This window comes from Nematolebias whitei, chromosome 2, assembly GCF_014905685.2.
Source record: "Nematolebias whitei isolate Nwh7 chromosome 2, NemWhi1, whole genome shotgun sequence".
Classification (NCBI taxonomy): domain Eukaryota; kingdom Metazoa; phylum Chordata; class Actinopteri; order Cyprinodontiformes; family Rivulidae; genus Nematolebias; species Nematolebias whitei.
This window is the reverse complement of record NC_056499.1, coordinates 59407854-59423277: the sequence shown is the minus strand read 5'-3', so window position 1 is coordinate 59423277 and position 15424 is coordinate 59407854. Positions and strand designations below refer to the sequence as shown.

General features: G+C 42.3%; 1 protein-coding gene across 2 annotated transcripts in view; it reads left to right on the top strand.

Annotated features, from left to right (window-relative positions):
* LOC119425030 (uncharacterized protein KIAA0895-like) overlaps nt 1-15424 on the top strand; it is a 368058-nt gene that overhangs the window by 191711 nt on the left and 160923 nt on the right. For both annotated transcript variants that reach the window (XM_037692563.1, XM_037692556.1), the window contains one exon: nt 10952-11257. In XM_037692563.1, the coding sequence (XP_037548491.1) occupies nt 10952-11257 (306 nt within the window). The remainder of the gene's footprint in view (nt 1-10951; nt 11258-15424) is intronic.

The window sequence follows — 15424 nt, the reverse complement described above, 5'->3', positions numbered from 1 at the left end:
CTTGCTCATTGAAGACAGAAAATCAGACAATGCATCATTAACCTGATTTCTTCTTTGAATGAGGATTAAAAATCGTTATTACTGTTTCACAGTTGATTTAAAAATGAGTAGTTCACTTCAACATGTAAACATTGTTTGAACTAACACAATTTGATTATCAAACATTTGTAAAATAGTAATGATAATCGAAAGTAGTCTTCTTTCACTTGATTAATTTAAGAAAGAAAGTCTCAGGATGGGTCAACCTGTATTTCTGGATTCAAATCAATGAAATGACAGTTTCTGTCCCATAAGGTGCCTAAGGTCAAGGTTTTGACATCAGGCCTAGTTCACTACATAACCATAACAACAAGGTTGTTTTTTACTAACCAGGAGCAGCTGATTAACATCTTCAAAGCTCAAATAATATCTCAACTACAGTCCCAAATCCCAAATGAGTTGAAAAGGAAACGTCGTGGATGTAGAGCAGGAGCAAAGAAGAGAGAGAAAGAGAGAAGAATGAAATTCAAACCATCTCTTCCATTGATCATGATGGGCAATGTGAGATTGCAGGGAAACAAGTTGAATGAACTTCAAGCCCTAACAAGGACCCATCCAGAATATCGGGAATGCAGTGTTATGTGTTTCACTGAGACATGGCTGCAGGACCATATCCCCGACTCCAACGTTTCTCTGCAAGGCTTACTGACCATACGAGCAAATAGAGATTTAAAGCGGAGTGGCAAAAAAAAATAAGGAGGTGGGTTTGCAGTGCTTGTGAACAACCATTGTTGTAATCCTGGACATGTTACTGTGACGTGTCATCTCTACAGTCCAGATAATTGAACTGTTAGCACTAAGTTGTCGTCCATAATATTTGCCAAGAGAGTTCACCAATGTTATTTTGGCAACTGTTTACATTCCACCCAATGCTGTTGACGAGACTGCCTGTGACGTCATCAGCTCTGAGGTTGCTAAGCTACAGACACAACACCCTAGTGCATTTGTTGCAATATCTGGGGATTTTAATCATGTCTGACTCTCTGCTACACTTCTGACATTCCAACAGTTTGTCAGCTGCTCTACCAGAGAAAACGAAATGCTGGGATTGTTTTATGCAAATGTCAAGGATTCATACATCGCTAAAGCAAGATCCACTCTTGGCAAATCAGATCACAATCTTGTGTTTGTCTGCTCAAAACATAAACCCCTTGTTCAGAGGCAACCTGTAATAAAGAGAACAGTGAGAGAATGGTCAACCGAAGCTGAATAAGCCCTATGGGATTGTTTTGAGGCTACAGACTGGGATGCACTGTGCCAGCCACATGGAGAGGACATCAGTGCCATGACTGAGTGTGTGACTGACTATATAAACTTCTCTGTAAATATCATCCCCACCAGAACAGTGATATATTCTTCTTTTGGCTTTTCCCTCTTCAGGGGTCGCCACAGTGAGTCATCCTCCTCCACCTCACTCTGTCCTCTGCATCCTCTGTCCTCACTCCAACTACCTTCGTGTCCTTTTAACTGCATCCATATAGCTCCTCTTTGGCCTTCCTCTTTGTCTTTTTCCTGGCAGCTGCATTTCTAAAATCCTTCTACCAATATACCTACAGTCTCTCTTCTTGACATGTCCAAACCTTCTCAATCTGGCCTCCCTAACTTTATCTCCCAGTTGTTCAACATGGGCTGTACCTCTGATGATCTTATTCCTAATCTTATCCAGCCTTGTCACTCCTAAGGAAAACCTTAGCATCTTCATTTCTGCCACCTAGTTCTTTCTCCTGTCTTTTTGTCAATGCCACTGTCTCCAGACCATACAAAATAGCTGGTCTCACCACTGTCTTGTAAACTTTTTCTTTGACCTTTGCTGACATCCTTTTGTCACAAATCACTCCTGAAACTTTTCTCCATCCACTCCATCCTGCCTGGACTCTCTTCTTCACTTCTTTACCACATTCCCCATTTTCTTGGACAGTGGATCCCAAGTACTTGAAGTCCTGCACCTTTGTGACCTCTATTCCTTCTAGCCTCACTGTTGCACCGGCCTCCCTCTCATTCATGCACATGTACTCTGTCTCTGACTCTGACTTTCATTCCTCTTCTTTCAAGTACATACCTCCACCTCTCCAAGTTCTCTTCCACCTGTTCACTGTTCTCACCACAGATCACAATGTCATCTGCAAACATCATAGTCCATGGGGATTCTTGCCTGACCTCATCTGTTAGTCAGTCTAACACCAGAGCAAACAAGAAGGGGCTCAGAGCCGATTCTTGATGCAATCCCACCTCCACCTTGAAGCTATCTGTCACTCCTAGAGCACAACTCATCCTACTGTCATCATACATATCCTGTACCAGTCTAACATACTTTTCTGCCACTCCAGATTTCCTCATGTAATACTTGACCTCCTCTCTTGGCACTCTGTCATATGCTTTTTCTAAATCCACAAAGACATAATGGAGTTCTTTCTGACCCTCTTTGTACTTCTCCATCAACATTCTCAAAGCAAAGATGGCATCTGTGGTACACTTTCTTGGCATGAAACCATACTGCTGCTCACAGATAGTCACCTCTCATCGAAGTCTTGCATCCACAACTATCTCCCAGATATTCATCATGTGGCTCATCAACTTAATTCCCCTGTAGTTGTTACCACTCTGTATATCACCCTTGTTCTTAAAAATGGGCACCAGCACACTTCTTCTCCATTCCTCAGGCATTTTCTCACCCTCATATATGCCATTGAACATTTGAGTCAAAAACCTCACTGCCATCTCTCCAAGACATTTCCAAACCTCCACTGGTATGTCATTAGGTCCTTCCCCTTCTTCATTCTTTTCAGAGCTTTACGGACTTCACCCTCACTAATCTTTCCCACTTCCTGATCCACAGTTTCTATCAGAATCAGAATAAACTTTATTGGAATTGCACCGAGGTACAACGTGAATATGTACGTACAGTCGTCCGAAAGATGGGCGGAGTGCACAAAGCTGCAACTGTAGAAAGCGCAGCCATTTTATCCTTATCGGATAATAATCTTAGATAGGAAAAGGGGTAGAAACATGAGGGTAGATAGTGGCATTACAGAAAAAGACCTTTCACATCTTGTCTATCAGGACACGATTTGAGACATCAAAAAACTCTACCAGCAAGCACAATTAAAACATGATTACATTTGCATTTGACATCAAGGTGTTGAGATTTGTCCATGAGCACTTTTTCAGATCAGCCACAGTTTCTGAAGATGTTGTTTCAGCGGACAGTTCTGATAAGCTTGTACAGAAAGTTCTTGGGGTGTGTGTGTGTGTGTGTGTGGGGGGGGGGGGGTGCAATAGATGAAGCTTTTGTCCTTGGGTATTCATGTCCCAGGAGAAATTGATAGTCGGCCTGTCTCCGAGGCCGTCGGGAGTCAGATTTAGATAAGATTGATTCTTGTTTTTTCTTCAGGTAGACAGATTACTTTTTTCTTCAGCCTTGAGTCCATCTGGGCGTTCTGGTTCCAAAAATGCCTAATTGTGGGATTCCATTCCACTGATCCATGCTATGAGTCTCCTTCAAGGTCGAACCCACCACGCTGACGAGTCCTAGAAGCCACAGGTGGCCTGCGATTCTCAATCGCCTCCACCTTACGGTTAAGCTCATAAATCAGACGATTTAAAGTTCCCACAGCGAGGATCAGTCCTTCACACTGACTCGGAAGCTTTTCCATGGCCGAAACTGCTCCCGCCGTCTTCTTCAAAAGTCGATAAAGCAGAGCCCCGCCGATGCCAAAAAACAGAGTCCCTGCTATCATAATTCCAAATATATAAACGTCTTCAACATCCTCCTGAGACAGGACTGAGAGACACATCATCTGCCGCACTCCCCATGAATCCATGACGTACCCTACAGCGTGAGTCTCAGCTCGACACGCCGGTTCTCCAGGACCTTGTCGCTTTGATGAAAAAATCTTATCAATAGAGTTGAACGCCCACGATACCAAATCCATAATCTTCTTAATTTATTTCAAAAACACAAAGTTTGTTTTCTCAGTCATCCAGGTATATAACAAATTGTTATATACCTGGATGACTGAGAAAACAAACTTTGTGTTTTTGAAACCATTAGTGAAAAGGCCAGACTTCAGGGGTATCTGAGGCAGGCTTGAAACACAAGAGTCAGGGTGGCTTCTGGGTAATACCAGATGGCTAGGCCTCAGACCGACGAAGCCTCTTGGATGAGGGGCGAAACGTTTCTTTTTAACAAAAAACGAAGTCCAGATGACATGATTCAACCTTTTTTGTTGTTCTTCTTAATTTATGTTTGGGAGATGAGACCCAGGCGCTTAAGACAGATAGAGAGCAGTGTAGGAAGAAGGACAAACGGGGGAGGAAAAAACAGAAGCTGCCACTTCGATCAGAGCCTGGGAGGAGAAAAAAATGACCTCTACTCTTCTTTCTCTTTTATTCTCTTCATTCATTAGCTCCTCAAAGTACTCCTTCTATCTTCATGTCAAACTCTCCTCACTTGTTAGAACATTACCATTCCTATCTTTAATAAGCCTAACCTGCTGCACATCCTTTCCAGCCTCATCCCTCTGTCTTGCCAATTAGTACAAGTCCTTCTCGCCCTCTTTAGTGTCCAGTCTCCCATACAATTTATCGTAAGCTCTCTGCTTTGCCTTAGCTACTTCCCTCTTTGCTCTACGTCCCAGCTCCTTATATTCCTGTCTCCTCTCTTCAGTCCTCTCATTTTCATATTTCTTATTGGCTAATCTCTTTCTTTGAACAGCGTCCTGCACTTCACTATTCCACCACCAGGTTTTCTTATCATCCATTCTCTGTCCAGATGACACACCAAGTACCTTCCTACCTGTCTCTCTAATTACTGTTGCTGTAGTAGTCCAGTCATTTGGAAGCTCTTTCTTACTACCCAGAGCCTTTAACAACTCCTGTTTGAATTTCTTACAACATTCTTTCTTTTTCATCTTCCACCATTTGGTCTTCTTCTCTGATTTTACTCTTTTTCTCTTCTTCACAACAACAGTCATTCTACACACAGCCATCTGATGCTGTCTGGCCACGCTCTCCCTTGCCACAACCTTACAGTCCCCAATCTCCCTCAGGTTTCCTCTTCTACACAGAATGTAGTTGACTTGCGTACTCCTTCCTCCACTCTTATAAGTCACTCTATGTTCCTCCCTCTTTAGGCAATAGGTATTGACTATAGCCATTTCCATTCTCTTGGCAAAATCCACCACCATCTGTCCTTCCTGGTTTCTTTCCTTGACACCAAACCTACCCATCACTTCCTCATCCCCTCTGTTTCCTTCACCAACATGTCCATTCAGGTCATCTCTGATCACCACTCTCTCCTCCCTGGGAATAAATGGTAAGTGGACTGTACTTATATAGCGCCTTTCTATCTTATTTCAAGATACTCAAAGCACTTTACACTACAATCTGTGTCCTCATTTACCCATTCATACAGCACTCTACTAGATCTCTACAAAGCTAATTGAACAAATCATTCTAAAGAGACTACTCAGTGATTTAATTCACATTCATACACTGATGGGACACACATCAGAGGCAACAAGGGGTTCAGTGTCTTGCCCAGGGACACTTCAGCATGTGACTGCTTGGCGATTTGAACCTTGTCAATGAAGGCCACTTGGTGGAAACAGTCTGTTCCTAAAGAAGCAGGCATGACTCGGACCTGTGTGCCTCCCCAGATCTGCTAAGCTGATCAAGAGCAGATGCTGTAGGCACACACTACATAAACACACATGTATATCACACACTTACACAACTATACAGATACACACACACTCATATAGTCACACTTGGACACACACGCACAGGCAGAGAGGCACGGAGAAGGAAGAGATGACTTTTCTTTTTAATAAAAACTGCCAGTGCTCAGATGAATGATAAAGATGTGTTTATTATAATCAAAAAGCGAGTAAATAATCAAGTGATACTATAACTCTTGTGATTTTTAAATGTATTCTGTTTAAGTTTGTTCATAATGTTGAAAAATTAGGAAAAGAACACTGAGTTCTCAAGGAAATATTTCAGAAGTGTGTTGTGAGTGAAAAGTTACACAAGCAGAAGTAGTTTGCAATGGTGGCCCTTGAAAACAGCTCTGAGCAAACCAGAAAAATGCAACTCAGAATGACTAGGCATATTCGAAGGAGTTACACCCAGATTTTAATATACATGAGGAATGACATGGCAGATCCTCATAGATCTGCCTGTAATTCGGGCCTAAGCTCGGCCCAAAAAAGGTTGGGTTTATCCGATGGCATGATCTTTTTGGAATTGTCAGTCAAAACCTCAGGCTATAAAATCAAATGTCTCTGTAAGACCTCGGCTGTAGGGGACCACAAACTCGTGTGTGGATGTAACAAACATGACCTGTTTGGACCACGGGACGATTGTGGATTAATAGGACAAGTTTTGGACGATCTCAGCTGAAGAAGAATAAGGGTGAATCTGTTGGAATACACTTCGTTTGGAGCAATTTATCTACCTTCAGCCCGGATTATTCCTGAATCTTTTTCTTCAAATTCAGACCAGCTGAAAAGACCAGAAACGGCCCACATCCAAGAGGGGATGGGGAAATCTGCTCCTTGCTGATTTTGTATTCTGGAGGAATTCCACCAAAAGATGACAAATGGTAAGGAGACGTTTCACAGAAATAGTCCTTAATAAAACCTTATTCCAAATTAAGGCGGCAGTGCATGAATTGGCAAGCAAAAAGGTCAATTATATTATAAACCTGGTTGCTCAGAGTTGCAGAAAGGTCTTCATTGCAGTGAGAGATAACGTATTGGGTCAGGTAGAGAGTATAGGTAAATTGTGTGGATACTGGTGTGCCTGAGTAAGTCAGGGCGTGGGTGGTCAGAAGAAAGACATCTGAGGCCGAACAGAGTGGAGTCCACAAGCCATCCTCAAGTCTTTCACAGGGACAGAAATCTACCTTGCCCAGGAAAGGTCAACAACTGGAAAGTGACTAAGGAGTGAATATTATTCATCATGTAACCTCTTTGTTATCTAATGTAATAATTACTGTGCATACCGCTGTTCCCCTGCAATAATTATTGATTAAAGCAAAGCAAAACGTAAAATTTTGGATTCTTATTTCAACACCCCCTTTTGTTCTTGAAAGTGGAAAACTTGGTTCAGAGAAACAACAGAAGCACTGGAGGTTTTAAACGGTTTACTAGCTTTTGATTATAAAACAACATCCGAGAGTCCTGCGCCTAGACTCTAAACAAAGCCAGATCGGTTAACAATTGTAACGCTAAATCAGGAGATGAGCTACCGTTAACTTGCGCTTCCTTGTCTGCTAAACGTCCCCGCTCCTGCTGCTAGGTTGGGCGAGGCACGAGGTGAGACTTTAGGTGTGGTGCAAGGATCAGAGGTAGTTAACAGTCTGGGCGAATCATCTCAACACAGCCTTGAACTAGACTGTCCCGAAAAATCAGCTACAGATAATACCTGCGTCTCAGGATTAGTTTGAGATCCCTTGGAGGAGAAAGGCTGCAGTGAGGACGTGGCACGTGTCCTGTGCCTACTTCACTCGGGTAAGCAAGACAACCCCCAACTCTCGCATTGGAGGACGACTGCTCTAACCACTCAGCCACAGCCGCCCAGAATACTCTCTATCACTTCATCCAGATCTTTCCAAAATGTATCTTTCTCCTCCTCATCACATCCAACCTCTGGAGCATAACCACTGATTATGTTTAGCATCAGACCTTCTACTTCTACCTTCAGGCACATCACCCTATCTGACACTCTCTTCACTTCTACTACATTCTTTGTCAACTTCTCCTTCAGGACCACGCCTACTCCATTTCTCTTTCTATCCACACCATGGTAAAACAGTTTGAACCCTGCTCCAATGCTCCAAGCCTTGCTGCCCTTCCACTTGGTCTCTTGGACACATAAAACATTTACCTTTCTTCTCTGCATCATGTCAGCCAGCTTTCTACCTTTGCCTGTCATTGTCCCCACATTTAGAGTTACAACCCTCAGTCCTAAATTCTTCACTTTCCTCTACTCCCTCCATCTCCTGACACGTTTCCCTTCTCGTGGTCTTCAACTAACAGTAACACAATTTCTGCCGGCACACTGTTTGTCAACAGCACCGATGGCGGTCGTTGTTAACTCGGGCCTGGACCGATCCGGTATGGTTTCGCTTTGATGAACTTGCATTATGATTTTGGCAAAAGTGTTTTATATGGGTTGCTATTCCTGACATTCCCTTACCATTTACCCGGGCTTGGGCCCGGCGCAAGAGATACACTGGCTTGTGCTCCCTAGTGACTGGTTTCCCCACCAGACCAGTGAGATGCTTCTCCAATAACAAACTCTGGATCACCAATGACCTGAAGGAACTGCTAAACCATAAAAAAAGAGCCTTCAGGGAGGGAGACAGGGAATTATTGAGGAGTACACAGAAGCAACTAAAAGTCAAGATAAGAAACAACAAGGAGGAGTACAAGAAGAAGCTGGAGAGCAAGCTCCAGCAGAACAATATCAGATGTGTGTGGTCAGGAATGAAAAAGATCACAGGCTTCAAGCAGAAGGAAGAGCAGAAGGACGGAAGCCTGGACAGAGCCAATGAAATGAACGCATTCTTCAATAGGTTCAGTTCAGGAACAAGCTCAGCATCCTCCTCTCTTGCCCACAGCCAAACAGACATACCACCCTGGAATGAGCACTGGTGAGCTTGGTTGGAGAGCTTTGTCACCATCTGGTCATGCTTCCCTGGAGGGACAGGTTGCTGGTCCATCCTGGAAGCTTTTGCCCAAAGTGCCTCCGCCAGGCTCGGCTCCAGGGGGGGAACCGAGGGAAAACTCCGATCGGTAAAACCCCGATCGGTAAAATCCCGATCGGTAAAACCCCGATCGGTAAAACCCTCCACTCTGGTGATAGAGGTGAAGGAGGAGAGGGACGGAAAGTCCCTTTGTGTCAGCAGCCTCTTGGATTATGCCGGGCAGCTCCGAGAGGAGAGCGCCGACAGCTTGGAGCAGTGTGGTCGCCGACATGGGAAGACCCGGGGTGGCTGAGCATCGGCCATGCAATTTGTCACATCTAGACTGGACTATTGCAATGGTTTATTATCTGGGTGTCCAAATACTTCTTTAAAACGTCTTCAGTTGATCCAAAATGCTGCTGCCAGAGTCTTAACCAGTGTTAGTAGGAGAGATCATATTTCTCCAGTTTTAGCTTCTCTAAGGCTGCACAAACTCAAGTTCATGTTGCTCTTTGACTTGTTGTTTTGTTTACTGCTACTAGTGCTTAGTATATTTTTAATAGTATTTTGTTGATATTTTTCTTAGTTCATATCTTAGATCTTATTACTGTTTTTCTTTTACATTTTATTGTTGTCTGTAACTGGGACCCTGTGTACATAATTTCATCCCACCACATGTTCAACATGTGGTGCGTATTCAGTATTTATTAAACATTTATTTTTTTTTTACTTTAAAAATAAAATGAAAGCAAGTCCTTATCGACACGAATAAAGTGATGTGGAACATGTTGCATTTGTTCTTACAAAGCACAGAAGGCTGCAGCGTTGTGCTGCTCTGTCAGGTGCAGCTGGGCTGTGATGGAGTCCTGTCAGGTGCAGACTCCACTGATGGAGCAGGGGCAGAAGCCAGGAGGCTTGGAGGATTGAATGTGGAGTTTAGAGACAAGCCGTCACGCGCTGAAATACGTTCTGGATAAAATATAGTGAGAAACGGGACCGGAGGACAGTTAGCATTTATGCAAATTAGCTTAGCATCGTAGCACCGATGTTGTCCTATTATGGCGTCAGCCTCTTTTGTTAGTTAAAAATATGTTCGGAACCGATAGGATGAGTAACTTAAAATATGTTTAAAGTTAGAAAACACTCACTATCTTCTATAAATGATTCAAGTAGAACAATGGCCGTGTCCAAACCACCCTCCAATCGCTCCATCTAGCTCGCTTTGACTTTTTTCATCAGCCACCAAGCACAACAACACCTGCACTTCTGCATTTGACCACGGCTTTGATATTATTGTTTTTGTATAGCTTCAAAATATTAAAAGATACACTCCTCGAGTTATCGCTAATGGCAGGCGGTAGAGAAAAATGGTGGATCAGGTTGTTTGGAAGGACTTCACAGACTCCTCCCCCGACCAATCAGTGACCGACAGTGTTTCTGACGTCACGGCTCGGCTCGCTTGGACCCCTTGAGAAGCCGGGCCAGAATTCTGGGAGGTGAGCCGGTCCCAAGAGCTATGGAAAAGACCTCAAATATGGGTCAAGACGGAAATATTCGACTCGCGCCATGACAGTGGAAAAGGGGCATAGGTTGGGCAAGCCATGGGGTGAGATATGGGTATGGCTCACCGATGGAGGTCGTTAACAAATCTGAGTGAGTCACCTTCAACACAGCCTAAGCAGAATTAACCTAAAGATTACTCTGGGTAATACTCAAGTGTTTAGACTTAGTTTGTTATACCCCTTAGAGGAGAGGCTGCAGTGGGGTTTGGCCATAACTCAAGTGGTAACTCCACTAGGTAGATTGAGACAGCTCAAATTAAGCTCTGGTTTGGGGATACTCTCAAGCACCTAGCTGATACCTTAGTGTTGTAGTTCTCTACTTTGAATGAGAAGATTGCGTCTCTGCGGTCTCAAGGTGCTGAAGGGAAGGTTCTGACTGTTGCACTGTATCATGTACCTACTAAATGTCATAGCACACAATAGTTTACACTAAGTTGCCTATTTAAGTGCAAAGACAACTGATCAAGGTGCAGGCTTTAATGGAAGAAAGATGAAATGGGGAAAAATGAGTGAAGAACAAAAATGGTGCTTCAGTTATTATCTCTTAAATACTTTCAGAGAATGGCAGGTCACATATACACAAACAAAAGATGACAATGGTTTTTGCGTTCTGTTGTCATTCTCTTTGTATGATATAATGTCTGTTTTTTTGGCTCAGGTACACATTATCTGCGAGGTGTGAACAACAGTTTGCAGCCATGGGCCACCTCAGAGGGCAGGAACCAGTTTGGCCTCAAACCAGCCAATCCCACAGAGGAAGGCCTGGCCAGCCTGCACAGTGTGCTGCTCCGTAAGCAGCCATACCTGTGGCGTGCCTCGCTCCTATACTACACAGTTTACCATGCCACCAGTATGAGCTTCAGCCAGCTTTTCAGTCACATTGCACGCTTCGTCGAAGACCCAGATGTTCGCTGGGAGTACTGCTTGCGTGCCAAGAGGGGACAGATGGACACCTCGCAGCCTGGTGAGTAGGGCTGGGCGATATGGACCAAAATTAATATCTAGATATTTTAAGATGAATTGTGATGTACAATATCTAACGCAATATTTTTTTCTTTCCATAAACAACAAAAATCTATTTCTGGGTCAAAGCTTTGTCCCAATTGTCAAACAGGCACATTTATTAACTCAACGTTAATAATGAAACGTCTAAGAAAAGTTTTCCCGCATTCGGTTTTTGGTGATGTAAGGTCCCTGCCTTGTGTTCTCCCAAAATACTTTTTATGTGTAATCTGAATTTTCCCTTGTTCATAATATTTTATTTATTTATTTATTTTTCAAATTAGAGCTCTATATGAAATAATGTATTTCTGACCCTATGAGATCAACCGCAATTTAGAACTTCCATTTTAGACTTTAGACCAACAAAACCAAATGTCCAAACATTGATCCAATGTCATTTACAACTAGAAAAAAGCCAATAATTTGCTCAGGAGTAGCATTATTCATTTTGATACAAGGCTTTAAGATAACAAACCTCTTCTTTTGTCTAAGAGCAATTGAATAAGGCAGTTGTTCTAGCAAACTCAATACTACATTTCAAAATTAAAAGTCCTGCTGTTATGTTTGAAAAGTGTGTCTATGTGAGTGCCTTTATGTCAGAGCAAAATGTAGCATCCATCCTGAAACTGGAGCCAACGCACCATCATAAATCACATGTGAAGTCGACACTCAATCCAGACGTTGTAGTGACATTTACTTGACCACTGCTCCAGGTTTTCTCCAGCCTGACTTTGGAGATACTGCATGTTCAGAGTTCAAGAGTTCATCATGATGTTAGTCCAGCACCCCCTCCTGGACAAAATAAAGTTCCACAGACACCAGCATTTTGTTTCAGTTCAGTTCCTGACTCCAAACTTAGATTATTCTCTTGTTGTTTTGTAGCAGAACAGGATGTCATTCAACCCCAGGTGCCACAATCCGGTGGTCTCATGAAGTCACAATTTGTTGGCAGCCTAGTTTTCTGCATCAACTATACACATGTGATCCACTACTGCACATCCAGAACCGGGCCTCTAAGATGTCAAACCGCAATTGCTTTTGGGTCCTAGCATCCTATATGAACCATTGTGTACATTCTGTGTGTTGCCAGAACATCCCTCCTGATTCAAGAACTCACTAAATTCAACTTTTTCTTAAATTAAGATTAGCTTAAAAATAAATCAATCCAATTCAATTATGTTATTATTCTTTCATTTATTTATTTATAGCTCTAAACCACACAAAAAGTTGTCTCAGGGCACTTAACAGAAACCTTCACCTAAATAGCAAATCCAATTTGTAAAGTTCTCCATCTCAGGTTACACATAGACTAATAAAGCTCAAACTCAGAATCTAAGGCAAAACTCTTTACACCACACGTGTCAAACTCAAGGCCCGCGAGAGCTTAAATGGTCTGATTGTCATATAATAAGTGAAACGGGCACACTGACACAATCTGCTAGTATATTTTCCATATTTAATGCCAAGCACAGTGCTAAGTCTGCTAAAGTGAGCCTTCAACTCTTAATGTGGTTATCTTGCTTATTACAGGTCCTTCTAAAAAAATTAGCATATTGTGATAAAGGTCATTATTTTCTATAATGTAATGATAAAAATGAATATTTCATGTATTTCAGATTCATTGCACACCAACTGAAATATTTCAGGTCTTTAATTGTTTTAATACTGATGATTATGGCATACAGCTCATGAAAACCCAAAAGGCCTGTCCCAAAAAATTAGCATATTTCATCCCACCAATGAAAGACAAGTGTTTTTAATACAAAAAACGCCAACCTTCAAATCATCATGTTCAGTTATGCACTCAGTACTTGGTCGGGAATCCTTTTGCATGAGTGACTGCTTCAATGTGGCGTGGCATGGAGGCAATCAGCCTGTGGCACTGCTGAGGTGTTATGGAGGCCCAGGATGTTTCGATAGCGGCCTTAAGCTCATCCAGAGTGTTGGGTCTTGCGTCTCTCAACTTTCTCTTCACAATATCCCACAGGTTCTCTATGGGGTTCAGGTCAGGAGAGTTGGCAGGCCAATTGAGCACAGTAATACCATCGTCAGTAAACCATTTACCAGTGGTTTTGGCACTGTGAGCAGGTGCCAGGTCATGCTGAAAAATGAAATCTTCATCTCCATAAAGCTTTTCAGCAGATGGAAGCATGAAGTGCTCCAAAATCTCCTGATAGCTAGCTGCATTGACCCTGCCCTTGATAAAACACAGTGGACCAACACCAACAGCTGACATAGCACCCTAGACCATCACTGACTGTGGGTGCTTCACACTGGACTTCTGGCATTTTGGCATTTCCTTCTCCCCAGTCTTCCTCCAGACTCTGGCACCTTGATTTCCGAATGACATGCAAAATTTGCTTTCATCCGAAAAAAGTACTTTGGACCACTGAGCAACAGTCCAGTGCTGCTTCTCTGTAGCCCAGGTCAGGCGCTTCTGCCGCTGTTTCTGGTTCAAAAGTGACTTGACCTGGGGAATGCAGCACCTGTAGCCCATTTCCTGCATACGCCTGTGCACGGTGGCTCTGGATGTTTCTACTCCAGACTCAGTCCACTGCTGCCGCAGGTCCCCCAAGGTCTGGAATCGGCCCTTCTCCACAATCCTCCTCAGGGTCCGGTCACCTCTTCTCATTGTGCAGCATTTTCTGCCACACTTTTCCCTTCCCACAGACTTCCCACTGAGGTGCCTTGATACAGCACTCTGGGAACAGCCTATTCGTTCAGCAATTTCTTTCTGTGTCTTACCCTGTTGCTTGAGGGTGTCAATGATGTCCTTCTGGACAGCAGTCAGGTCGGCAGTCTTACCCATGATTGCGGTTTTGAGTAATGAACAAGGCTGGGAGTTTTTAAAAGCCTCAGGAATCTTTTGCAGGTGTTTAGAGTTACGTCGTTGATTCAGATGGTTAGGTTAATAGCTTGTTTAGAGAAACTTTTCATGATATGCTAATTTTTTGGGACAGGCCTTTTGGGTTTTCATGAGCTGTATGCCATAATCATCAGTATTAAAACAATTAAAGACCTGAAATATTTCAGTTGGTGTGCAATGAATCTGAAATATATGAAAGTTTCATTTGTATCATTACATTATGGAAAATAATGACCTTTATCACAATATGCTAATTTTTTTAGAAGGACCTGTATATCATGTTAAATTTCCACCTATGTATTTGGGATTGCAGGTTTACGTGTTTATGAAAATATATATATATTTTTTTTGTTAATTCCATCTCTCATTAGTTAGATGTAAGGCCCTTGCCAGGCTGTGTGCAGCCATTTGTTCTCTGTCTAATGCTACAGCTGTCACATGTTCTTAGCAGCTCACAATTGTGGGTTGGACCATTCTGCCCCTCTTCACTATGTCAAAGTTTTGAACAAAGTTAATGTCATAACTTGTTATTTTCCTTATTCACTTGGAAAGTTTGATAATTGATTTATGGAGTAGTGTGGGTTTCATAACCTGACAGGTTTTTTATGTTATAACAGAGCAACAAGCAGACATATTTTCCTACATCTATGCAAATATATATGAATATATGTGATATTTGTAAGTTAAATAAATAAAATCAGCGTTATTTAAACTTAAGGAGTAGTTGTATTTTATTTTATATTACATTTAGTTAAATTTATCTACATTTATACAGCAATCTTACATTTATATCTGGCCCTTTGAGGGCAATGAGTGTGGAGCTCACTCACACAACTACTGCTACGTTTTTCTTCTTTCAAGCTGAAGGCCAATTTTAGAACCTACATGAACTCAAATCTGATACACACCATCTTTTCTAGGTCACAGATTCTACAACAAGTTCAATTTGTCTCATTTGTTCTTCTCTGTTGTGCTGTAAACATCCTGATCACGCAACAGTAGTACTTTATTTCTCAGATTTTCTTAGGTGCCAGAAATCATCACTTTCACTCTGAATTTTGCTCACAAAAACTACACTATAACAAAAGCGAAATGTCTTCTGTTACAAATGAAGTCCAGTTGTTTTTATGTTGAATGTCTTTTGAATTCATCATGTCCTGGATGACTGAGAATCTTCACCAGCATACACCATAACAAATATTCTCCACAAACTGGATATTTTACTCACTAATTAAGCCGTTATCTTTTCCACACACATATTTA